Source organism: Cnephaeus nilssonii (assembly GCF_951640355.1).
Source record: "Cnephaeus nilssonii genome assembly, chromosome: 24".
Classification (NCBI taxonomy): Eukaryota; Metazoa; Chordata; class Mammalia; order Chiroptera; family Vespertilionidae; genus Cnephaeus; species Cnephaeus nilssonii.
In genome coordinates, this window is record NC_137095.1 from 7106513 (window position 1) to 7132280 (window position 25768).

At 46.5% G+C, this 25768-nt stretch overlaps 2 protein-coding genes and 1 pseudogene across 3 annotated transcripts in view; 1 reads left to right on the plus strand and 2 right to left on the minus strand.

Moving 5' to 3' along the window:
* Window positions 1–4763: 4763 nt before the first annotated feature.
* LOC307094968 (UPF0235 protein C15orf40 homolog) lies at window positions 4764–17640 on the minus strand. Its single transcript, XM_079764181.1, has 5 exons — window positions 16731–17640; window positions 15674–15800; window positions 12179–12306; window positions 9602–9699; window positions 4764–8234 (listed from the first exon to the last, which is right to left on the minus strand). The coding sequence occupies exons 1-4, from the start codon at window positions 16842–16844 to the stop codon at window positions 9604–9606; spliced, it is 465 nt and encodes a 154-aa protein (XP_079620307.1). The 5' UTR covers window positions 16845–17640; the 3' UTR covers window positions 4764–8234; window positions 9602–9603.
* Window positions 17641–19435: 1795 nt separating this feature from the next.
* On the plus strand, window positions 19436–22159 carry LOC307094969 (large ribosomal subunit protein eL32-like; annotated as a pseudogene). Its single transcript has one exon. The product of its transcript is annotated as a large ribosomal subunit protein eL32-like (transcript).
* A 169-nt stretch (window positions 22160–22328) lies between these two features.
* BTBD1 (BTB domain containing 1) overlaps window positions 22329–25768 on the minus strand; it is a 28810-nt gene continuing 25370 nt past the window's right edge. Inside the window, exons 7-8 of the mRNA XM_079764105.1 lie at window positions 25132–25278; window positions 22329–24031 (exon numbers count right to left, since the gene is read on the minus strand). Of these exons, the coding sequence (XP_079620231.1) occupies window positions 23876–24031; window positions 25132–25278 (303 nt within the window). The 3' untranslated portion in view covers window positions 22329–23875. The remainder of the gene's footprint in view (window positions 24032–25131; window positions 25279–25768) is intronic.

Below are 25768 nucleotides of genomic sequence, written 5' to 3' on the forward strand. Positions count from 1 at the left end.
GCCCTCTACATCACATGCCATGTTCAGCATCTTTGCTGTGTTGTTTCCAACATGGCTTTTATTTTTATGATACATTTATTTTTAAACCCGATTAGCCACATTTCAAGTGTTAAACAGCCACATGTGGCTACCAGCTACAGTACAGGCAGCAAAGCTCTAGAAGAGGACAAAAGGCTTGGAGGTCTATTGACTCGACTCGCTTCCTTACTCCCCACAGTGCTAACACCCAAGGCGTCACCGGGGAGACCCACGGCTCTAAGACAGGTAGAAAGTCACTGCAATAGTAAAACCACATCATGGGTGAGACGAGTTTCATGTAGAAACGGCCAGAGACTATAACTGGTGCTGCAAAGTGTGGGTATCCCCTGCCCAAACTCTAACAGCAAGGAGACGAGATGGATCTGGCGCACAAGGCTAGACACTATATATATAGAGAAGCCCAGCAACCTTTACGGCGGAACGACCAGAACGACTGGTGGCTATGACGCGCACTGCGGCAGCTAACAAGCCTGACCCAGGCCCCAATTACCCCCCACCCCACCCCCAGTCCCTCACCACTCCCCCCCACCGGCCTGGCCCAATCGGCCCCCAATAGGAGGAGCTGAAGCGGGGAGCACAGTGGGCAGCAGCTTGGCTGGAGTTGGGGTGGCAGCACATACACCGCAGCCTCCCAAGCCCTGAGTCTGGGGGGCGGAGGGGAGGGGACAGCAGCAGGGAGCACCAGCCGGTCCAGCCACCACACCTCCACCCCCCCAGCTGCCGTCACCAAGCCCGGGGACCACCAGCCATGGCCATGCCGCCCGATTCCCAAGAGCTGCTGCCACTGGCCGGCCCCAGTAGTTTGGGGACCAGGAGGAAGGAAAGAACAAAGCAGTGACGCCAAAAGGGGTGAGGCTGACACCACAGGCAGGGGAGTATGCCTGGGGGCTGGGTACAGGGGCTGGGGAAGCGGTGCCCTGGGAATTGGGCTTGAACCCCACCTGGGCGCTGCCTGTTGTCATGGCAACTGCATCCACAGGCCCCGCAAATGGCATCAGGGACCCAGGTCCCAAGACTGCCCCCTCCTGGCAGTGCACCTCTGCATCTTCCTTGCACTCCCCACCCTGAGCACCAATTCTCCCCCAGCCCCCACACACCCCACTTCGCCACAGGCGACTATAAATGTTAGCGGATTGGTCAAAAACCTGAATTTCATTTTCCCAAAGACTTGGAAGAAATTCTTTTATTGAATGATCATTATTATTCTGGCTTTTAAAATGGTCCTCAGAGGCAAACTGTAGCACCTGGCACCGGAGTTCCTCCGTACAAATTTCTTCTGCCAAGGGGTTGGGCTGTTAAGGGCCTCTTGGCCGGTTGTGAGGATTTCAAGGGGTGTGTTTGCACACAGCGTGCACGCCAGTGACCTGGATGCTGACGACAAAGCGATGGGCAGGCCCGCTGCCCCTAAACCCGGCTCTGTCCCGGGCAGAGAGGTGACTTTAACCGGCCCTTACCCCATTCCCTCCACGAATCGCCACACCCTACTCCCCCACCGTCCCCCCTTCCCATCCTCATTTCTCCCTCTCCCCATGCAGGAAACAGAAATCCCAGGGTGTGTATGTCTAACTCAGGAGGGACAGCGTTGCCAGAGGGCTGGGGGTTGCCTTTCATTCCCAGCTGCCGGGATGCAGGGAGCACTGACTCTTGCAGCCCCTTCAAGTGGCCGGCCTGCCTGTGGTTACAGGACTGGGGTGCTGAGTGGGCGAGGTTCAGCTTACCAGCTGTCTGGACCAGGGGTCCTCGAACTTCTTAAACAGGGGGCCAGTTCACAGTCCCTCAGACGGTTAGAGGGCCGGACTATAGTTTTAAAAAAACTATGAACAAATTCCTATGCACACTGCTAAGTCGGCTGCTAAGCAGGACAGGCAGCGGCGGCAAAAACACCCGGCGGGCCGGATAAATGTCCTCGGCGGGCCGCATGTGGCCCGCGGGCCGTAGTTTGAGGACCCCTGGTCTGGACTCTCCCAGGCTTTTGAAAATTGCCCAGGGTTCAGCCTCCCTTCGCCTGACTTCCCGCTTCCAAACCAGAGCACTCGGTACCCAGAGGGGACCAGGGGTCTGAGGCACCCTGGCCCAGGGTTGCGGGAGGCACATTAGGGAAGGAGCTGCCGGCCTGGTAGTGCTGTTTTTCTAGGGACTGGGGAAGAGGGTGCTGTGCTGTGTGCTCCAAGAAAGCTTTGTTGTGGTGGAATGGGAGTGTGCAGTTTTGGAAATGTAGCTTTCCAAGGCCTGGGGTGGTGGGTGCTGGCCAGCAGGACTGGCCTTCGTGCTCTTGGCAGCTGATTTAGGGGAACCCCTTTCTTAAGCCACTGCCTCTTACTGGTCATGTAGCATGGCTTTAGGCAAGCTTTTACTCTGCTCCAGTACAAGATCTGAGCTGAGAAAAGGAGGCTTGGGGAACACGTTAAATAAAATGGCAACATTCTGAAGGGAAGAGAAAAAGTGACTATCTTACAAGCAAAAAATGAAAAGACTTAAATCTGAAAAACCCATTTGTCCTGTATTAATTATTATAGGAGAGGTTGGGAGTGGGGGTGGGGTTGAGGGGAGAGGATAAGACTAAGATGGCTGCCTAGCCTGTCTCTCAACTTCTTCATCTAATAAAATGAAAAAACTCTTTATTATTGCACATTAAGATGGCAAAAGAGAATAGGTAAATAGAGGTACCATTTTTTGTTGGGTTACCACTACCATTCTTTGATAAGGGCAGCTCATGGTTCAGAACTTTATCCACCATCATCAAAGTAAATTACTTCTTTACTAGAGGCCCGATGCATGAAGATTTGTGCAAGAATGGGCCTTCCTTCCCCTGGCTGCCGGCACCGCCTTCGCTCCAGCCCAGAACCGCCTTTCTACCTTTGCTCTGGCCTGGAGCCACTTTCCGCCTTCCCACGCTGTCCAGAGGCCCAGAGCAGCTGGGGCGGTGTGGAACGCCTGCGTCATCACTCCACCCACTCGGCACCTGCGTATGCAAATTAACCCGCCATCTTAGTAGGATTAATTTGCATACTCACTCCTGATTGGCTGTGGGCGTCACGAAGGTATGGTCAATTTGCATCTTTCTTTTATTAGTGTAGACAGACATGGCCTACCTTCCATTAGTGTCACCAGGGTCGGGGAGATTAGGGAAAGGAAGCCAAGTGCCCAGTGTTCAGTAATACTATCCACTAAAATGAATTACTATTTATACAATGTTTATAACTCCGGCTTTCACAAAGCAGGCACTTGCAATTTTCAACATCATCATCATCATTATTATTGTAGAACTATTGTACTTTGTTAGCTATCATAGGGTTTCCTATCCTGGGCAACAAATCTATATATATAAAAACCCAATATGCAAAGTGCCCCCTTGGGAGTTCAACCGACTGGGAGTTTGATCACTCGCAATGACATGAGCTGACCACCAGGGGGCAGCATGGAATGAAGGAAGGCCCCGGCTGGCAGCCGAAGGAAGGCTCCATCAGCCCTGATCGTGGGCCAGGCCTAGGGACCCTAACCGTGCATGAATTTCATGCACCGGGCCTCTAGTCTACATATATAAAAGCCTAATATGCTAAGTGTCCGTCTAACCGTTTGACTGGTAGCTATGATGCACACGATTACTAGGGGACAGATGCTCAACGCAGGAGCTGCCCCCTGGTGGTCAGTGCACTCCCACAGTGGGAGCGCCGCTCAACTGACTGATCTGGCAAGCACAGCTGAGCTTAGTGGTGCGAGTCTCACCCATGGACACTCCCCCTGCATGCCCCTCCCCCATCTGGACCAGGACTGGGACTGGAATCAGGACTGACTGGGCGTGAGCCCACAGCCGCTTATTGGTCATGGGCGTGCCGTTATCGCCCTGGGACGGGCGCACAGAGACTGCAGCAAGGCAGGAGCGAGCCTACTGAGCGGCAGCGGCAGCAGGCGCAGCAGGACTGGGATGAGCGGGAGCAACGCGGCGCCCGACCCCAGGCTTGGGCTCCTCCCTGGCCGCCTTCCGCTTCACACATTACTACATCCCTTGGGGGATGTTGGACTGCCAGTTTCAGCCCAATCCTTGCAGGCCAGGCGGAGGGACCCCACCGGTGCATTTTGCACCAGGCCTCTAACCTATATATATAAAAGCCTAAGTGACCGTCCGACCGTTTACCCGGTAGCTATGACACGCAATGACCACCAGGGGGCAGACGCTCCAACCAGTAGAGGAGGGCACCTGATTCCTCATGGAATTGGCCATGGGTTAGGTCCGTGGTCGGCAAACTGGCTCACGAGCCACATGCGGCTCTTTGACCCCTTGAGTGTGGCTCTTCCACAAAATACCATGGCCTGGGCGAGTCTATTTTGAAGAAGTGGCATTAGAAGAAGTTTAAGTTTAAAAAATTTGGTTCTCAAAAGAAATTTCAACCATTGTACTGTTGATATTTGGTTCTGTTGAATAATGAGTTTGCTGACCACTGGGTTAGGTTGCTGCTGGGGCATTGTTGGCCCTGAATCTGCTTCACCCGCACCCCAGGCCCAGAGAGGAGGGAGGAGGAAGCCCAATTTATCGCAGAATTGGCCGTGGGTTAGGTTGTTACTGGGGCACGGTCGGCCCTGAATTTGCTTCACCTGCAACATGGACCCATCGGGGGATGTCGGAGACCTGGTGCACAGATTCGTGTACCTGTGGGGTCCCTCAGCCTGGCCTGCACCCTCTCGCAATCCAAGACCCCTTGGGCGACGTCAGAGAGCCGGTTTTGACCAAGGGACCCCATCGGTGCACGAATCCTTGCACCAGGCCTCTAGTAGGATTATAAAATGCTGATAAAAATCTTACCAACTGAATTTTAAGGGTGGTCTAGACAAAGCCTATGTGGACAGAAGTAGGTGGTCTCCTAGAGCCTAGAAAAAGGGAGTTCCTATGCCATAAATCATCAGGGCCCAGCATTGTCCCAGGAGAGGGGTTCTATATAATGGGCCTATCCCTCGGCAGAAAGGGGAGCTCCGGATGGTCATAGCTCCCTGACCCAGGCCCATAATTTCCTTGGCTCTGATCCCAAGATCTCTAAGTAGACTCCAGATAACTGGCTTCCTATGAAATTTCCCAAAAGGACAGAATGTACTCACTAAAGGATGCCAGTATGCAGTCTAATTGGCAGATGTGTTCTGGAATCAAGCTAATAAATTTGGCATCTGATTTAAGAAATTAGTTTCTGTCAATTGTCCAGCCCAATTCCATTTTCAAAAATGGCAACTGAAAGGGATTTCTGAAAGCTGTAGGGTTAAGGGAGGCATTCGGGACCATGCCGACTCCACTATGGCAGTGACCCTGAACTTCTGAACACACAGTTGGCCTGGGTTACCACCACACTCTGGCCTGAGCTAAACTCAATGAGGGACTAAGCCTCAGGAGTACCTCTGAGAGGATGAGATAAAAAGGATTACTGGTATCAGGCACTGCAGAAAGGATTTCCTAATAGTGCAGTTCAGTTACTTCAAATTATGTGGCTGCTTTTGCATTATGGAGCCACCTCTTGGATGTAAATTGAAAATCTAGGTTCTTACATTTTTTTTTAGTCTCTAGGCACGTTTTAAAAAATAATCTGGTCCTAGTCGGTTTGGCTCAGTGGATAGAGTGCCGGCCTGTGGACTGAAGGATCCAAGGTTTGATTCCAGTCAAGAGCACATTCCCAGGTTGCAGGCACGGTCCCTAGTGGGGGGCATGCAGGAGGCAGCAGATCAAGGAGTCTCTCTCATTGATGTTTCTATCTCTCTCTCTCCCTTCCTCTCAGGCACTGCAGAAGGGATTTCCTAATAATCAAATTTTTTTAAATATATTTTATTGATTTTTTATAGAGAGGAAGAGAGAGGGATAGAGAGTTAGAAACATCGATCAGCTGCCTCTTGCACACCCCCCACCGGGGACGCGCCCGCAACCAAGGTACATGCCCTCTACCGGAATCGAACCTGGGACCCTCCAGTCCGCAGACCGACGCTCTATCCACTGAGCCAAACCGGTTTCGGCCTAATAATCATTTTTTTTTTAAAAATCTGAACTGGGAGCCATGGTAGGTTCTAAAATGTATATTCTGCATTACAGTTAAAGGAACTACTCAACCAAATTCCTGAATTTGTAAGAGGGGCACTGTTCACAAAGATCACTGTTCACAGCCCAGAAAAAAACTGCCTCTAAAGTTGTGAGTTTTTAATTGTCTGGAATTTTGAACAATGCAAAGGTGTCACTTACATGCTCTGGTTCTCTCTCCAACTCCTTGCTGGCAAAGGAGGAAAGGCTCACAGAACTAGGAGTCCAGGTTTTGCTTTTCTCAGGTTCTGTCACTGTAGGCAAAACAATGTACATGCCTTAATTAAAAAGTACATTATTGCTAAAAAATGCTAAATGTCATCTGAGTCTTCAGGGAGTCGTAATCTTTTTGCCGGTGGAGAGTCTTGCTTCAATGTTAATAGCTGCTGACTGATCAGGGTGGTGGTGGCTGAAGGCTGAGGTGGCTGTGGGAATTTCTTGAAATAAGACAACAATGAACTTTGCCTCGACTGACTCTTCCTTTCGTGGATGATTTTTCTGTAGCACTCGATGCTGCTTGATAGCATTCCACCCACAGTATAACTTCTTTCAAAATTGGAGTCAATCCTCTCAAACCCTGCTGCTGCCTCATCAACTAAGTTTATGTAATATTCTAAATCCCTTGTTGTCATTTCAACGATCTTCACATCATCTTCACCGGGAGCAGACTCCATCTCCAGAAACCACTTTCTCTGCTCATCCATAAGCAGCAACTCCTCATCCGTTAAAGATCTCGCATGAGATTGCAGCCATTCAGCCACATCTTCAGGCCCTACTTCTAATTCCAGTTCTCTTGCTATTTCCACCACATCTGCAGTCACTTCCTCCAATGAAGCCTTGACCTCCTCAAACTCATCCGTGAGGGTTGGCATCAACTTCTTCCAAACTCCTGTTATGGCTGATGTTTTGACCTCCTCCCACGAATCACGGATGTTCTTAATGGCATCTAGAATGCTGAATCCTTTCCAGAAGGTTTTCAATTTACTTTGCCCAGATCCGTCGGAGGAGTCACTATCTGTGGCAGCTACAGCCTTACGAAATATATTTCTTAAATAATAGGACTTGAAAGTTGAAATTACTCCTTGACCCAGGGGCTGCAGAGTGGATGCTGTGTTAGCAGGTATGAAAATAACATTAATCTCATTGTACAAGTCCTTCAGAGCTCTTGGGTGAACAGGTGTATTGTCGATAAGCAGTAATATTTTGAAAGGGATCTTCTTTTCTGAGCAGTAGGTCTCGACAGCGGGCTTAAAATATTCAGTAAACCATGATATAAACAAATGTGCTGTCATCCGGGCTTTGGTGTTCCATTTATAGAGCACAGGCAGAGTAGCTTTAGCGTAATTCTTAAGGGCGGTAGGATTTTCAGAATAATAAACGAGCATTGGCTTCAACTTAAAGTCACCAGCTGCATTAGCCCCTAACAAGAGAGTCAGCCTGTCCTTTGAAGCTTTGAAGCCAGGCATTGCCTTCTCCTCTCTGGCTATGAAAGTTCTAGATGGCATCTTCTTCCAATATAAGGCTGTTTCATCTACAATGAAAATCTGTTGTGCAGTGTAGCCACCTTCATTAATTATTTTAGCTAGGTCTTCTGGGTAACTTGCTGCAGCTTCTATATCAGCACCTGCTGCTTCACCTCGCACTTTTATGTTACTGAGACGGCATCTTTCCTTAAACCTCATGAACCAACCTCTGCTGGCCTCAAACTTTTCTTCTGCAGCTTCCTCGCCTCTCTCAGCCTTTATAGAATTGAAAAGCATTAAGGCCTTGGCCTGGATTAGGCTCTGGCTTAAGGGAATGTTGCGGCTGGTTTGATCTTTTATCCAGACCACTAACACTTTCTCCATATCAGCAATCAGGCTGTTTTGCTTTCTTATCACGCGTGTGTTCATTGGAGTAGCACTTTCCATTTCCTTCAAGAACTTTTCCTTGGCATTTACAACTTGGCTAACTGTCTGTCGCAAGAGGCCTAGCTTTCGGCCTATCTCAGCTTTTGACATGCCTTCCTCACTAAGTTTAATCATTTCCAGCTTTTGATTTAAAGTGAGAGATGTGCGACTCTTCCTTTCATTGGAACACGTAAAGGCCATTGTAAGGTTATAAATTGGCCTAATTTCACGGTTGCTGTATCTCGGAATAGGGAGGCCTGAGGCAAGGGAGGGAGATAGGGGAACAGCTGATGAGTAGTCAGAACACAGACATTTATCAGTCAAGTTCACCATCTTATATGAGTGTGGTGTGTGGTGCCACAAAACAATTACAATAGTATCAAAGATCACTGTTCACAGATCACCATAACAAATATAATAATAATGAAAAAGTTTGAAATATTGAGAGAATTGCCAAAGTGTGTCACAAAGACACAAAGTGAGCAAATGCTATTGGAAGAATGGTACGGACAGACTAGCTCAACACAGGGTGGCCATAAGCCTGCAATTTGTAAAAAACCCTGTATCTGTGAAGTGCAATAGAACAAGGTATGCCTGTACAAGTCTTGATTATTCTTTCTTACTTTTTCATAAAATGCTCAAGGGTTTCAAAAAGATGCAGAAAACATTTTTGCATAAAGATAAGCATTTTATGATATAAAGAGTACAAAATATATTGGCAAGTTTTCCTGTCACTTGTAAACTGGATTAGAAGCAATCCCTAGAATTCCAGAAGTGTTGCAGAAATAGTATCATTCTAATTTACAATCAGGATAAAGTGTATTCAAGTGGGAGTCAAGGGATCTGGGTCCTAGCTGTCATTCTGCACAGGGTGATCCTGAGTGTCTCTCAACTCCTGGATATAGAAGCACCATCACAAAATGAAAGGGGCTGAATCAGGTCATCCTGAACAGCCTACCCAGCTGTTACTAGTATTCTGCAATGCCATGAAATCAGAGCAACATGTTCCAAGCCAGGGGTCCTCAAACTTTTTAAACAGGGGGCCAGTTCCCTGTCCCTCAGACCGTTGGAGGGCCGGACTATAGTTTAAAAAAAACTATGAACAAATTCCTATGCACACTGCACATATCTTATTTTGAAGTAAAAAAACAAAACGGCAAAAACACCCGCATGTGGCCCGCGGGCCGTAGTTTGAGGACACCTGTTCCAAGCCATATTCAATGTGCAGTACCTTTAACCCTTTTCACTCGCTTGCTTTTTTCTCGATTCCTTTATTCTACTTGGGATTTAATTTTTTTAATACCCCAGATTTTACAAAGCGTGGCAGTAGAATAAAAAACTGGAGTTTCTTTTCATACAAACTTATTTATTTGGATTTTTTTATATTTCAAATTATTGATACATTCAATACAATTCGACATACGAGCTGATACTGATGCTAACTGTGTCGAGTCACACTCGACATCCGAGTGCAAAAGGTTAAAATTTCGACCTCTTTTTGGAGACCTGTTCTTATTTAAATACATTTATTTCTGTGCATTTAACTGTATTTTCCTATTTAGCAGCCTCTTCATCATTAGCAATAAAAAAAAAAAAGTTTCTCAAGGATGTATTTTTTTCTTACTTTTATTTTTTTTCAACTTGCTTTTCCAATTTCTCCAAGACCTCTTGTGGAGTTGTGGAGGCCAAAAGCTTTACCACTTTTTCACGGGATTTACCGCCCTGGATTAAAAGGAAAAGACAGCGTCAGGATAACATAGTAAACTTTCTAACACTATTAGAAACAGACCTCAGTTGTATGCATTGCGGACATATCCTCATGGGTGTTTTTTTTGTTTTATTTTTTAATATATTTTATTGATTTTTTACAGAGAAGAAGGGAGAAGGATAGAGAGTTAGAAACATTGATGAGAGAGAAACATCAATCAGCTGCCTCCTGCACACCTCCCGCTGGGGATGTGCCCAAAACCAAGGTACATGCCCTTGACCGGAATCGAACCTGGGACCCTTCAGTCCACAGGCTGACGCTCTATCCACTGAGCCAAACCCGTCAGGGCCCTTGTGGGGTTTTTACAGGTGACCTGCATCTTTCCTGATGGCTTCACTACCACTTTCTCCGGGCCATTGTGATCTAACCAAAGACTACCGCTTAAATTCCACCTTACTATAAATTTTACAACTCTCCAGGGTTTTTACCTTCAAATATCAATTTTTATAATAATAAGAGCTATATGGAATCCAGATGTATAATACTTTGGTTTCCAGTAATTTTTTTGTTTAAATTAAAAGTGAAAATTATTTTTAAATTGTCAAAACAAATATTGCAATTTCATATGAACTTTGTATAAAAATAACTCCAAGATCAACCAAAGGACTTGTATGCATGCATATAAGCCTAACCAATGGACACAGACACCAGGAGGGTGAGGGCATGGGGGGGGGGGGGGGGAGAGGGGCAATAAGGACACATATGTAATACCTTAATCAATAAAGAAAAATAATAATAAAATAATTCCAAAATACAGAACAAATTGTTACTCTCTATGCTGTTACATTTTAGAAATATTTTTTCAAAATTCACATTTTAAGTGCTGTGATTCCATAACCACTTAAGGCAACTATTGGAAACTATTTGTTTTGAAATACATCCTTTAAAAAAAGTTAAAGCTGAGCAGGGATTTCCCTAGTTGGGGAGAAATTCTCAGGTAGAAGAGTCGGGAGTGCCTTACAAGCAAATATCAGAGCATGCCCACTGGCAGAAAACCAGAAATGACCTGCCAACTGTTGTGGACAATGAGGGACCTGGCGTGCAGAGGGATTTTTGGGTGCAGCCTATTCACCAATGACTGAGTGCCAGCTGGAACCTGGATGGGAGCTATAGAGTGTAGCACTGGCAAACAAGTTGAGCTTTAAGAGATAGAGACAGGGCCGGGTCTCACTACTGCAGATTCTATTTCAGTAATTCTAGGGCAATGCCCAAGAACATGAGTTTTATTTTATTTATTTTTTAAAAAATATACTTTATTGATTTTTTACAGAGGAAGAGAGAGGGATAGAGAGTTAGAAACATCGATGAGAGAGAAATATCGATCAGCTGTCTCCTGCACACCCCCTATTGGGTATGTGCCTGCAACCAAGGTACATGCCCTTGACGGAATCGAACCTGGGACCCTTGAGTCTGCAGGCCGACGCTCTATCCACTGAGCCACACCGGTTTCAGCAAGAACGTGAGTTTTAGAAATCATTCCCCGGTAGTCTTGATGTCCATCCCTAGTGCAAACCTATGGTATGAATGACTTCAGATGAGCCTCTCCCCGTGAGCACGGGTAACATGCCGGACCAGAAATACTTGCCGGACTCACTAATGGAGATGGCCAACAACATGAACCATTTTAGATTGTTTAGTATGGTGACTCGAAGGAAGAGAGGAGCAAAATTAATCTGACAGAAGAGGTACAGGAGAAAGTGCTGGAAATGGTGGCCACTAAGGAATGTAAGTAGTGTGCATGGACAGTCTTAACAAGGACTGATGCAGTAGAAATGAAGGAGATGAGATAGGAAGAATTCAGATTTTAGATTTTAGTGGTTAAATGAATATGACAGTTAAAAACAACTCGTTTTTCAATGACTTGGAAGAGAAAAAAAAATCAGCCCTAACCGGTTTGGCTCAGTGCATAGAGCATCGGCCTGTGGACTGAAGGGTCCCGGGTTCGATTCCAGTCAAGGGCATGTACCTTGGTTGTGGGCACATCCCCGGTAGAGGGTGTGTGGGAGGCAGCTGATCAATGTTTCTCTCTCATCGATGTTTCTAACTCTCTATCCCTCTCCCTTCCTCTCTGTAAAAAATCAATAAAATATATATTAAAAAAAAAAAGAAAAATAATCAGTATTTTTAAAATAACTGAAGTGTAATAATCAAAGATATTTAGCCCTGGCCAGGTGGCTCAATGGGTTGGAGTGTCACCCTGTAAACCAGAAGGTTGTGGGTTCTATTCCTGGTCAGGGTACATACCTACGTTGCAGGTTCAGTCCTTGGTCAGGATGCCGTATGGGAGGCAACCAATCGATGTTTCTCAATCAATGTTTCTCTCTCTCTCTCCCCCTTCCTCTCTCTCTCAAAAATCTGTAACAAAACATATCCTCAGGTGAGTATTTTAAATATATATATATATATATATAAAAGAGAGAAAGAGATACCTACCTTATCTAAAACCACATCACTCTTCCTGAGTTCTAAGACCTTGGAGAGATACCGACAGAGCTCAGCGTTAGCCTCTCCTTCCGATGGAGGTGCAGCAATAGCCACACTTACAGCTTCGGCTGTCACATCTGGAATGAAAGCAGTGTGGACTTTATCCTTGAGGGGTTCTTCTTTGGGAAGTGAGAGTATTTTGTAAAAGAATTTGCATTTGCCTGGCACACAGTAAGTTTTTAACTGTTAGATGCAGAAATGAAGGATTCAACTAATCAGACGTAAGGGGAACATAAACATGATAAATATGCCTCCAAAATAATACAGAAAACAAATTCAGAGAAAAAAAATGTTTACGCTGACCAGGATGGGCCTAAAGAATCCTGAGCAGCATGGGGCGGTGAGGGCCTGGGGCGGGGGGGGGGGGGGGGGGAGCAGGCTTGAGGGGGTCAATGGAGGGGAAAGAGGGGGAGATACGTAATACTTCCAACAATAAGGAATTATTAAAAAAGAAAAACAAAAAAGCCTGGGCAGTATTCAGGCAACTGGAAAACACGCTTATCTGATAGGAAGTGCTCAAGGAGGGAGTCAGGAGCTGGGGGCTAGGCCCAGCAAACATCATTGAAGGATAAACAGGGCAGCTCACTGGATTGTACAGGGTTGTTCAGTTTCCTCATCAGGAAAACAAGAGCACGGGGCTAGATTTGTCTTGTATGTGAAATGCCTCTTTAATGTTTTCTAACTGTAATCCTATCTAATAAAAGAGTAATATGCAGATTGACCATCACTCCAACACACAATATGGCTGCCCCCATGTGGTCAAAGATCCTGCCCCCATGTGGACACAAGATGGCCACCACAAGATGGCCACCAGGGGAGGGCAGTTGAGAGGGACCAGGCCTGCAAGGGAGGGCAGCTGGAGGCGATCAACCCTGCAGGGGAGGGCAGTTAGGGGTGACCAGGCCGGCAGAGGAGGGAAGTTGGGGGCAAACAGGCTGGCAGGGGAGCAGTTAGGCATCAGGCAGGCTGGCAGCAGAGTGGTTAGAGGCAATCAGGAAGGCAGGCAGGTGAGCAGTTGGGAGCCAGAAGTCCTGGATTGTGAGAGGGATGTCCAACTGCCAGTCTAAACGGGCAGTCGGACATTCCTCGAGGGGTCCCAGATTGGAGAGGGTGCAGGCTGGGCTGAGGGACACCCCCCTCCTCTGTGCACGAATTTCGTGCACTGGGCCTCTAGTATTTAATAAATATTTACATAACACATACACTAATTTTAAGGGCACACGAACATATTTTAAGGACTTGACAAATATTAACTTGTGTAATCCTCGTAACAACTTTATGAAGGCACTAATGCCAATATTATCTCCATTTTACAAATGAAATAGGAATCAAGATGGGCCCAACGTCACATGGCTGGAAAGTGATGTTGTGAATCAAAAATAAATTTAAACCGATGCTTTGAAATCCAGGGACAATGAACACTGCTTCAGAATAGCGGTCCTGACTCCCCCATCAATATTGCATTTATAAAGAACAGCCTGCCTGTTATTCTGAGAGAGAGAGAGAAGTATTTGCGCAAAGCAGTTTGCAAGTGAGCTTGAGCTGGTCCTACACCTGGGGTCACTCAGCCATTTCCACACACTCACAACTTCCCTGTGTGAACAACCTGGCCACAGGATCCCCAAGAATGAGGTGAAACAACTGTCCTCCTCTCCTGTCCCTGATTCTAAGGGGTACATTTTCTCACATTTTAAATAAAGTGTTAACTGATATAGACTTTGCCTGTCTTACTGGTACATAAAATACGTGTGTACCTTACAGTTGATGGCATCTTAGACCTAACGAAGCATGGTATTCCAACAGCAGACAGTGCCCACAGCAATACTTAGAAGACGCTGGCCAAGGAGGGTATGGACAAGCTGGCACAGCCATTCACACAACCAGGCCTAGCTCCCCAATTCTGAGGTCTAATTCTCACAATATTTTAAAAAATTGGAATACAGAGCTTTAGAGGGGAAAAAGACCTTCAAGATAATTCAGATCAATGGTTTTTAAACTTTTTCCCCCACTCATAATTCCCTGCCCCCTCCCCCCACACACACACACTGCAGTTTCCCCTGAAATCCCATTTAAAACAAATGTAAACACAGCTTCTCAGAAACCCGGGCTGCTGGCCTCCCCCGTGCCCACCTTATGGGCTCCAGGCAATAACTTGAAAGCTTTTTAACTTAGTCCAACTATCCCATCAAACAGATGAAAGAACTGGACCCAGAAATGTTTTTTTTGTTTTTTGGTTTTTTTTTTAATATATTTTATTGATTTTTACAGAGAGGAAGGGAGAGGGATAGAGAGCTAGAAACATCAATGAGAGAGAAACATTGACCAGCTGCCTCCTGTACACCCCCTACCGGGGATGTGCCCGCAACCAAGGTACATGCCCCTGACCGGAATGGAACCTGGGACCTTTCAGTCTCTTCAGGCCGACGCTCTATCCACTGAGCCACACCGGTTTCGGCCCCAGAAATGTTTTGTATCATTTTGATTGAAAACAAGTTCACAGGGGAGTTGATGGACTCTCCCTCCTTAACCTCCACTAAAATGTCTTCTTTCTTTCTCTGGCCAATGTCTCTAGTTCTGGAATAGGACAAACTACTAATAAGCTACACATGTTTACGTGTCCTTTCTAAAATATCCTAATTTTAAAGAAGAAAATATATGCCCTAACTCCGTGGTCGGCAAACTGCGGCTCGCGAGCCACATGCGGCTCTTTGGCCCCTTGAGTGTGGCTCTTCCACAAAATACCACGGCCTGGGCGAGTCTATTTTGAAGAAGTGGCGTTAGAAGAAGTTTAAAAAATTTGGCTCTCCAAAGAAATTTCAATCGTTGTACTGTTGATATTTGGCTCTGTTGACTAATGAGTTTGCCGACCACTGCCCTAACTGGTTTGGCTCAACGGATAGAGCGTCAGCCTGCGGACTGAAGGGTCCCGGGTTCCATTCTGGTCAAGGGCCCATGCCCACCGGTTGCAGGCTTGATCCCCGGTGGGGGGCGTGCAGGAGGCAGCCGATCAATGATTCTCGCTCATCATTGATGTTTCCAGCTCTCTTCCTCTTCTTTCCTCTCTGAAGTCAATAAAAATATATTTTTTAAAAAAGGAAAGTAGGGGACTCTTTCCCCACCCATGTGGGAGTCTGTGCTGGGAGATTCTGAATCTTTCCCCTTCCCCATGTGGGAGTCTGTATTTGTTCTTCAATAAATTTCCACCTTTGCTATAAAAAATAAATAAATAAATAAAGGAAAGTATATCACGTTTTTTTCATCTTTTACACATTGGCTTTACAACTTTACATTAGAATTTAGAACCTGAAAACGAAAAGGCCTCTAACTGCAGATGTGAAAAACACACCTGCCTGTATAGGATCAACTTCCAACTAACCAGGGCACAGGGAGGAGGGAGGGGACACCTGATTCCCACAGGACGCCCGCCCCGGGGTTCAGAGGTACCTGTGACGGCATTTTGTTTAGAACCCGGTTTGGCATGGATGGCTATGGTGACACAACCTTTGGGGTCAACCGCCACGGGGCCTAAGGGAGGCAGTGGTTTCTCTGGCTCCTTGCTCTGGCTTTTCCCCTAAAACGACAACAACAACCACACTACAACGTTACAGGTTGCAAAGTTATTCCCCCACACGTGTGATCCTTCCGCCTCTAAACCAAGACAGATCGTCGGTGTCCGGGGAATTCTGGCCACCCCGGCCTGGCTCCGACATCCTTCCAGGGTCAAATCAATTCTTCCGGGGGGGGGGGGCATCCCATCCACCCCATCCATCCACTTCCCTCCCGTCCTGCAGGCCTGGCTCCGGATCCACACCTCCGGGCTGGTTCATTGCCACTGTCTGCTCTGCCCGTCCCATCCCGCAGCGGCAGAGACCACTCGTGCAGCCCGAGCTGATGAATGTGTTTGTGACCTAAACCTGGAAGCGTCTGTGGAGGTGAATTTGGGGGAAAGGCCCCACGGTGATCTTTGAAAGGCCTGCTGCTGTGCAACATGAGTTGTTCTCGAACTTTTCCTCTGGCACACACCAACGCTGCACCGGGCAGCCTGCAGGCTAAGGCTATGTGTCAAGGGGAGGAAGGCCCCCCCCCCCCCCCCCCGGTGCAGGCCCCCCGGGAGCTCGGGCTGCAGGGAGGGACCGCGCGCAGGGCGTCACTCCCGGAGGAGGAGGGCTGTCCGGCCTGGGCACCCCGGCACCTGGCCGCGGGGTCTCGGGGCGCCCGGAGTCCGCCCTGCAGAGGAGAGGGGCGCGGCGAGTCCCCGACAGAAGGGGTGAGGAGGGAGGGCGCAGAACAAAGCCTCCGGGTGGGGGGGGGGGGGGCGCAGGCCGAAGGCGCCACCCGACACACACACCCGCCCGGCGTGTGGGGCCGAGGCCGGCGCCGGCAGCAGACGCGGCCCAGGGAGCCCCCTGGTGGAGGCGGAAAGGGCGGCCGGAGCCCCCACCCGCGCTGCCCGCTCCCCTCCCGCGCCCACCCCTCCGCGGCCACGGGACTTGCTACTGGCCTTGCTCGTCGCACCAGCTTTCTTGGGCATCTCGGCGCCCGCAGGGAGCCGGGCGGACGCCCGAGCACCAGGTCCCGCCCCGAGCGGCCTGAGAGCGCGGCCGAGGCGGAGCATCCTCCCCTGAGGCGGCGGGGCGGGCGGCGGCGTCGGAAACGCCCTCTGCGCCTGCGCACACCGCGGGCGAGAGCGGCCTCGGGAGCATCGCCTCGGCTCCGGCGCGATGGCGCCACCTGTCGGTCGGCGGGAGCAAGACTCCTGGGTCCTCCGTCCAGAGCCTGCGCGGGCCCCTCGTGTCCTGGGCTGTGGCCCAGGAAGCACCCACCTTGTGCCAGGCGCTCAGGCTCCCACAGTGTAAGGAGCGGAGGCTAACAGGTGTAGGGAATACTTTTTAAAATTTTTTAATATGTTTTTATGGATTTCAGAGAGAGGAAGGGATAATCATCATGATGAGAATCATCAACTGGCTGCCTCTAGCACGCCCCCTAGTGGGGATGGGACCCACAACCCGGGCTTGTGCCCTGGCTGACCTGGTTCATGGGTGGAGGCTCAACCACTGAGCCACACCGGTGGGGCAGGGAGTAATTTGACTTCCCTGTGAAGGAGTTAACTGGTATCTGGAGGGGCACATGACATTGACTTTTTGAAGGAAAAAAACACACACAAAAAACTGGATGGCAGTTAATAGGATAGCGATAGCCTATCAGTGTTGATAGGAATGAAGCCAGGAGAGGGTAAAACAGAGACAGAGGGTGGGGTTCTGAGCACAACAGGAGAGAATGACTTCTACAGGAAGCCTTAGTCAAGACACCTTTTCTTTATATATAAATTTTTTTAATTGATTTTTTACAGGGAGGAAGGGAGAGGGATAGAGAGTTAGAAACATCAATGAGAGAGAAATACCGATCAGCTGCCTCTTGCACACCCCCTACTGGGGATGTGCCTGCAACCAAGGTACATGCCCTTGACCGGAATCGAACCTGGGACCCTTCAGTCCGCAGGCCGAGGCTCTATCCACTGAGCCACACCGGTCAGGGCAAGACACCTTTTCTTCATAAATGGACAACCTCGGTGCACACGTAGGTTTGGTGGGAGGAGCTGGAGCTTCTTTCATCAGCTACAGGAGGGGAGGTGTTAGGAGAGTATAACAGATTTAAATACTCAGGGGAATGGCAAAGAGCTGACTGCTGAAACCCTCCCCTGGCAGCACCAATGATCTAGTTGAACTTGGAGACCATAAAACCATCACGGCGTCAATCTGTACACTATCACTTTGAACACTTTGGACCCAGCAGCCAGGAAGTTAAAGACAAGGCGGACAATTGAATTCATCCAGCTGTGTGCGAGGGGGTTCTGGGTTATTAAGTAGTTCAAGTGATCAAAGGTCAAAAGTGGAGAAGGAAAAATGAAGAATCAAAGGTGGCGTCTAATTGGGTAGAAAATGAAGAGGTTTAATAGAGCACAGCGAGAAGGGAACGACACTCTTAAGGCTCAACAACGTAAGTGGGGTGCAAGGGAGACCTGAGGAGCATCGAAGGTGTGGTCGTGCAATTCCACACAATAAGGCGCACCGTGTGGTCCTGAGAAGTAGCTGACGTGGAATAGCGAAGGTACTGGAGGAGAGAAAGGAAGTGGAAAGCTAGGTCTGGCTGGGTCATCTACCCCACATGAGGCCACTCAGAATGAAGGCTTTGGTAGAAGGAAGTGAACCAAGTGTCAAACCAGAGACATATTTTGTTTGAAATCAGTGAAGAAATGGGGCACAGCCATAGCTGGTTTGACTCAGTGGATAGAGCATCGACCTGCAGACTGAAGGATCCCGAGTTCAATTCCGGTCAAGGGCGTGTACCTCGGTTGCAGACTCCTGGCCCTGGTTGGGGGCATGCAGGAGGCAACCAATCGATGTGTCTCTCTCACATCAGTGTTTCTCTCTGTCTCTCCCTCTCCCTTCCACTATCTCTAAAAAAATAAATGGAACAATATCCTCGGGTAAGGATTTAAAAAACAACAATAGCAACAAAGAAACCAATTAAATTTAATATTCATTATACAAAAACATGAAAATAAAGGCCCATCCTAAAAACTTTCAAAAAAAAATGAAGGCAATGGGGCACAAAAGCTGAATCCATATTAAATAAAATTGGTTAGGTCATGCCAGTCTCAATTAGAGCTTTGACAGTTGTGATGGAAATAAAAGGAGCACTTGCTGTGGTGAATTATAAATGGTGCCTGGCAGTTGTCCAGATGGTAAAGACAGAGGGTAGAGGAGTCCTATAAAGAACTGTATGGAGCGGTTATAGGGTTAAGCCTCGGACTGACCTGCTGGCAAAGTCACAAACAAGTCCCAGCTTGGAGGGCTCAGTCCTCTAAGCATAATTAAGCTTGATCTTGTGACTGCTCCCTAGATCTTTCCTGGGTAGCTAGTGGGCTGTGGGAGGGGCAGCAAGTGCTGCCAAAACAAGTGAAACTTACAACAACATTGTAGATTACCTTGTTTGTCCCTGATTATAAATAAAGCCTCAGCTTTGCAGTCTGGATCTGTTCTGTGGCCTCAGCCAAGCACAGAAAATCCACATAGACCCAGCTTTTTCTCTTTGTCTATCATTTCTCCATCCTTTGTCGCCCCCGCTCAGGCTCGCTGAACCCTTGGCTGTGCTGGCGCGGCACAAAGAACCATTCAGGGTGGCAGCCATCTCCTGCTTGGCACCATGGCTGCCCTCAGACCCCTCGTGAAACCCACGATTGTCAAAAAGAGGTCCAAGTTCATCTGGCGCCAATCAGACCGATGTCAAAATTAAGCGGAACTGGCGGAAACCCAGAGGCATTGACAACGGGGTGCATAGAAAGAAGATTCAAGGGCCAGATCCTGATGCCCAACATCAGTTATGGGAACAACAAGAAGACAACGCACATGCTGGCTGTCGGAAGTTTCTGGTCCGTAACGTCAAGGAGCTTGCAGTGCTGCTGATGTGCAGTACATCTCACTGTGCTGAGACTGCTCACAACGTCTCCCCAGAGACCTGCAAAGCCACTGCGGGAAGAGCAGCCCAGCGGGCCATCAGAGTCACCAATCCCAATGCCAGGCTGCACAGCGAAGAAAATGAATAGACAGATTGTGTACACGTGTACACATTGTATTTGTGTTAATAAAAATCATAAAATTCTGCCATCTGGCATTTCAAAAAAAAAAACATCCAGGGACACTCCCCTTCCTCACGTGGGAGTCTGTACTTGTTCTTCAATATATTTCCACCTTTGCTGTACCAAAAACAAACCAACCATTCAGCCTTCCCCAAAGGTGAGGTATCAGCTCCATTTGCCACCTAACCCGTTTCCCTAACTTGTTGCTTCTGCCCAAAATTTCGGCCCCTCGAGGGCAAGAGTGGGACAGTGCCCAGTGGTGTGGGCAAGGACGGGGACTATGATCCAAATGGCAGGAAACCGATGGTAAATATTTGTACTGGCTCCTATTTTAACTTCTTTCAGTTCTTCGTAAAGTTCCATGTAACAGCTCCATCTTGTGCCAATGGAGAAAATGGATTTTTAAAAAATATTTTTATTCATTTCAGAGAGGCAGGAAGAGGGAGAGAGAGATAGAAACATCAATGATGAGAATCATTGATCAGCTGCCTCCTGCATGTCCCACACTGGGGATGGAGCCCACAACCGGGCATGTGCCCTGACAGGGAATCGAACCGTGACCTCCTGGTTCATAGGTCGATGCTCAACCACTGAGCCACGCTGTCTGGGCAAAATGGATTTTTAAAGCATGCAAACTACACAAGAGCCGTGCATCTCTGGGGCTGGCATCACGATGGCAGCATCCCCTCTTTTGAAAGACACATTTTGCCTAATACAAGCGACAATGACCAGGTTTTAAGTCTGGAAAGCTGGAACAGGGAGCAGAACAAAGAAAGCAGTTTGAAGGAGATTGGACTAGAAAGGGAAGTGGAACAGAAACTTTTGGGTTTTTTTCTTTTGTATGCATTTTTATAGATTCAGAGAGGAAGGGAAACGGAGAGATAGAGACATCAATGATGAGAATCATTGATCAGCTGCCTCCTGCATGCCCCACACTGGGGATGGAGCCCACAACCCGGGCATGTGCTCTGACGGGGAATCCAACTGTGACCTCCTGGTTCATAGGTCAACACTCAACCAATAAGCCATGCCAGCCCTGGCTGGCCGGCCAGGCAGGAACAGTTAAGTTTTACACACATTGCATGTAACATTGGCTCTAAGGTCCTAAAACCTGTCTAGTCCCAGGTAAACTCTTCTCTAAAACTACAGATACCACTAGTTTTACTACTATGTAGACCTAAAACAAAGGATACTTTGATAATGCTAAGAAATAATCTCAAAAAAAAAAAAAAAGAAAGAATCTCAATTTGTGGGGTAGATACTGGAATCATCACACTTTTTAAAAAATAGAAAATACTTTATATTCTACAGTAAATACAGGTTAGCCAGGTCCTATTGTGAAGTTGGAGAAAATGGCGACACGTTACTTTGGGACCCAGAAGAATAATATTGCCCACCTCTGTAGCTTGGGAGATAGACTTGAGCTTAAATTCTGCCTCCCACCAGTTAATAATTTTTTTAAATGAGTTATAACATTTGAAAATTTTTTAAATCCTCACTTGAGGATATTTTCCCACTAAGTTTTAGAGAGTGGAAGAGAGAAGGAAAGACAGAGAGAAACATCAATGTGAGAGAAACTCATCGATTGGTTGCCTCCTGCACAAGCCCTAACTAGGGGCCCGGGCTGGGGAGGAGCCTGCAACCGAGGTACTTGCCCTTGCCTGGAATTGAACCCAGTACCCTTCGGTCTGCAGGCCAATGTTCAATCCACTGAGCCAAACCTGCTAGGGCAGTTAATAACCTTTTAAACATGAATTCCTTTGCCTGTGAAGTGGGTATTATAATAGCACTTACCTCATAGCGATGTTGTGAGAATGTGTGTCAAGTACTCAGTGCAGAGGCTGGTACACAGTAACCACTCCGGTAGCTATTACTGACACTAAACAACAGTGAGACGGCCACCACGCTGCCAAAGATAAGTAACAAGCAGTCTTCATTTTCCTACCTCCTGAGATTAGACCCGAGGCTACGAAAACCTGATCAAGAAACAGATGACAGCAGATGTCATTGCTGCAGTTCCTATGACTTGCTTTACGGCAGCAGCGAGGCATTCTTAACTTGTGTTACATTACTTCTGTAAATAAAAAAGAAGTTAAACCTGCCCTAACTGGTTTGGCTCAGTGGATAGAGCATCGGCCTGCAGACTGAAGGATCCCGGGTTCGACTCCAGTCAAGGGCACATGCCCGGGTTGCAGGCCCGATCCCCAGTTGGGACATACAAGAGACAGCCCATCAATGATTCTGTCATCATTGATGTTTTTCTCTCTCTCTCTCCTCTCCCTTCCTCTCTGGAATCAATAAAAATATATTTAAAGGAAAAAAAATTAAACATCAATTAACTAGAACTCTTGTGCCAAAATGGCATCTTTACACTGAACTTTTAGAAGAAAAAGACAAGTGACAAAAAATAAATAAATGGATAATATTTATTTTTTTAAAATTCCAGGGATGCCCCATATCAGTAAACAGTCCCGTTTCTGGTGCCTCCGCTATAGCTACAATCACTGTTCAGTGCAACATACTGGAGGCATTCGAAATGCCTCAAACATTGAAAAACATGAACGTATCGCTAGTACACCCTCCTGTTTAAGGCAGAAGAATTTTCCACAGTGGTTGGTGCAGAGTGTTTGCTGGTTAACCAGAACCACACATCCCACAGATACTCCAGTTAACTCAGGTTTAGATCCTTTAGGTCATGGAACCAGGGAGAGAAAAACTTCCCTTTTCTTCAGCAATGTCAAGCGACCTCTGCCACGTGCTACCTCACGACCTTCCTATAAATATACCATGAAATGCAATGAAAGAAATTTTACATACTCATTACTATTCTTTGAAAAAAATTAATTCTATTTAAGCTGATACCTTTTGACTTGTGATTTTTAACCATCTTCCACAACTTACACTTAATTATACGTGTTTTTATAAGATAATTGCTTTCAAAAGAAAAAAGAATGTCATTCATATAAAAATTTTCCTTTATAAAAAAGTGTATAAATATCATTCTGCCACATATACTTCCTATCCTTCCTACTACGGCTGTTCCTGTGACCTTTGTGAGGTCATGAATATTAAACATGTTTGACTTCTTAGATACAAGTGTGCAGGTGACAAAGTATGGTGTCACTTCAGCAGGAGTGATATGTTGGATATCTTTAAAATTTCAAAGTAGTTGTTAGAAATGTTAGTATTTCATTCTATTTCGTGCTGTGTAAGCTTGTCACCCCAATGTTGACCTTAAATGTGTTTACCTACTTACCACCATCACCACCACCACCTCAACCTTGGGAACTCACAGCAGCATCCCCCAGATAGACAGGTGTAATGGTGTGGTTCAGTGATAAAGAATCTAATCTTAGACTATACCTTAGATCCTTCGTTTTATCACATTATTGTGAATTTGTACAAACTCCATTTGTAGTTTAAAACTGTACTATGTAGCACATTACTATACTATTACAAAATATCCTTTTCTGTAAAAGCATTGAAAAATTTTCTTGGGCATTTATTAGGCCTATTTCTAGCAATATTCCAAATGTTAACAAACAGATATTTCAAAACTCCAAATATAAGGTCAGTTTTCTTAATGTCTGAAATTAGAGGAATAGGAATTCTATAGGAAAACTGACCCATGTCATCTCATATAACCTTAAAAATAATTCAAACAAAACAAACCAGCTATATCACAAAAATCTTTCAATTATAAAACTGTTGAAAGATCACGAGTCAGTTGGATTTATGAAATTATACAAGATAAAGCTGAAATAGCTGTGTGTTTTTTTAGACAAACCCAGTTTTCTTTTCCCCTAAGGTTATAAGAAAATGGAAAATCTGCCTTTAAATTATGCAGAGATTTAAATAAACATTTATCTATCTCCTCTAAGAAACTGTTTCTCATCTTAAAATTATAAATATTCATAACACTCAAATTTTTTGTGTGGCCAGTTGTTTTATGCCGCTGAGATTAGACTGCATGGTACAATTTAGCCAAGATGTATTATAATGCTAAATTAGGTGTAAAATATTATTTCTGGTATTTGTCCGTCTTCTATTGAAGTGCCATTATTATTGCCAGGTGAACTAAAAAAGAAAAAAACAGTCTTGCTAGCAGATGTTTCATGCACTACTTTCTTCAATCCTTTAGTGCCATAGTGGGAATCTGGACCCTAAATGAGAACAAAAGGTTCATTAGTCATTTCTCTTTAATAAACACTCAATTTAAGGTGGTGTTTTAATTCGATTGATGATCTACTTACTATGTTACCTTACAGCTCCTGTATAAAATTTTATGCCAAGTCATTTAATGAAAATGGTATTGTTGCTACAATGCTAATTAATGATTAAAATTACTGAATAGAGAGCTCAGCTATTAGAGAATAGTGAAATGGTTTTAAGAAAAGAGTTACGGCCCGAGCCGGTTGGCTCAGTGGATAGAGCATAGCCTGCAGACCAAAGGGTCCTGAGTTCGATTCCGGTCAAGGGCATGTACCTCGGTTGCAGGCTCCTCCCCGCCCCGGGCCCTGGTCGGGGCTTGTGCAGGAGGCAACCAATCAATGTGTTTCTCTCTGTCTTTCCCTCTCTCTTCCACTCTCTCTAAAAATCAATGGAAAAATATCCTCGGGTGAGGATTAAAAAAAAAAGAAAGAAAAGAAAATAGTTATGCCCTAGCCAGCATAGTGTCGTACTGATACACCAAGGATGCAGGCTCTATCTCCAGTCAAGGCACATACAAGAAGCAACCAATGAATGCATAAGTAAGTGGAACAGCCCTAACCGGTTTGGCTCAGTGGGTAAAGCGTTGGCCTGTGGACTCAAGGGTCCCAGGTTCAATTCTGGTCAAGGGCATGTACCTTGGTTGCGGGCACATACCCAGTGGGGAGTGTGCAGGAGGCAGCTGATCGATGTTTCTCTCTCATCGATGTTTCTAACTCTCTCTCCCTCTCCCTTCCTCTCTGTAAAAAATTAATAAAATATATTTAAAAAAAATAAGTGGAACAACAAATCAATGTCTCTCTGTCTCCCTCTATCTAAAAAATCAATAAAGTAAAATAAAATATCTCTAAATAGCTGTTTTATTTTATTTCTGTCAAACATTTTTTCTGCTGCTCAAAGGGCTACGTCTGATGAAGAACCATTTCTGTCAGAGCAGAGCTGTGCTGAGGCACTTCCTTCCCCAGATGCTCTCCCTCGTCCTGTCACCAGCTATGGCACGCAGGAGGAAACCTGGGCCCCCGGCGTCCCCATCCGGGACACTCCCACGACTTACTTTGAGGGTCGCGCATGCGGTGTAGCACACGTTGGGCAAGATCTCGATGGGCTCTTTGAACATGACCCTGAATGTGCTCGCACTCCCATCACAGCTAAATCCAGTATCATTCTGTCCCAGGGTTTGCTTCTTTTCATATTCAATGATCTGTAATTTCAAAGAGAGAATTCCATTTAAGCTAAACCAACTAAAACAAAGTTTCATAGGAAAGAATTTTATAAAGCCCTTAGGAATGGCAGAATAGCCCTCTACAGCTCTGTGTTGTCATTTTTCTATACTCGTCTCTAACCGCCAAAAAGATGGCTGTAGACATGCTGTCAGAAAATGGCTACCCCCCCATGCAGCCAGGATGGGAGATGTCAGATAACTGGGGCTTGGCTGCAGGAGAAAGAAGCTTCCATTGAAGATATATGGCTTAGCAACAGGTTTTTTTTAATGTATGGATTTTATTTTTTTAAATATATTTTTATTGATTTCAGAGAGGAAAAGGAGAGGGAGATAGAAACATCAAATGATGAGAGAGAATCACTGATTGGCTGCCTCCTGCACACCCCCTACTGGGGATCGAGCCCGCAACCCAGGCATGTGCCCTTGATGGGAATCAAACCCGGGATCCTTCAGTCCACAGGCCAAAGCC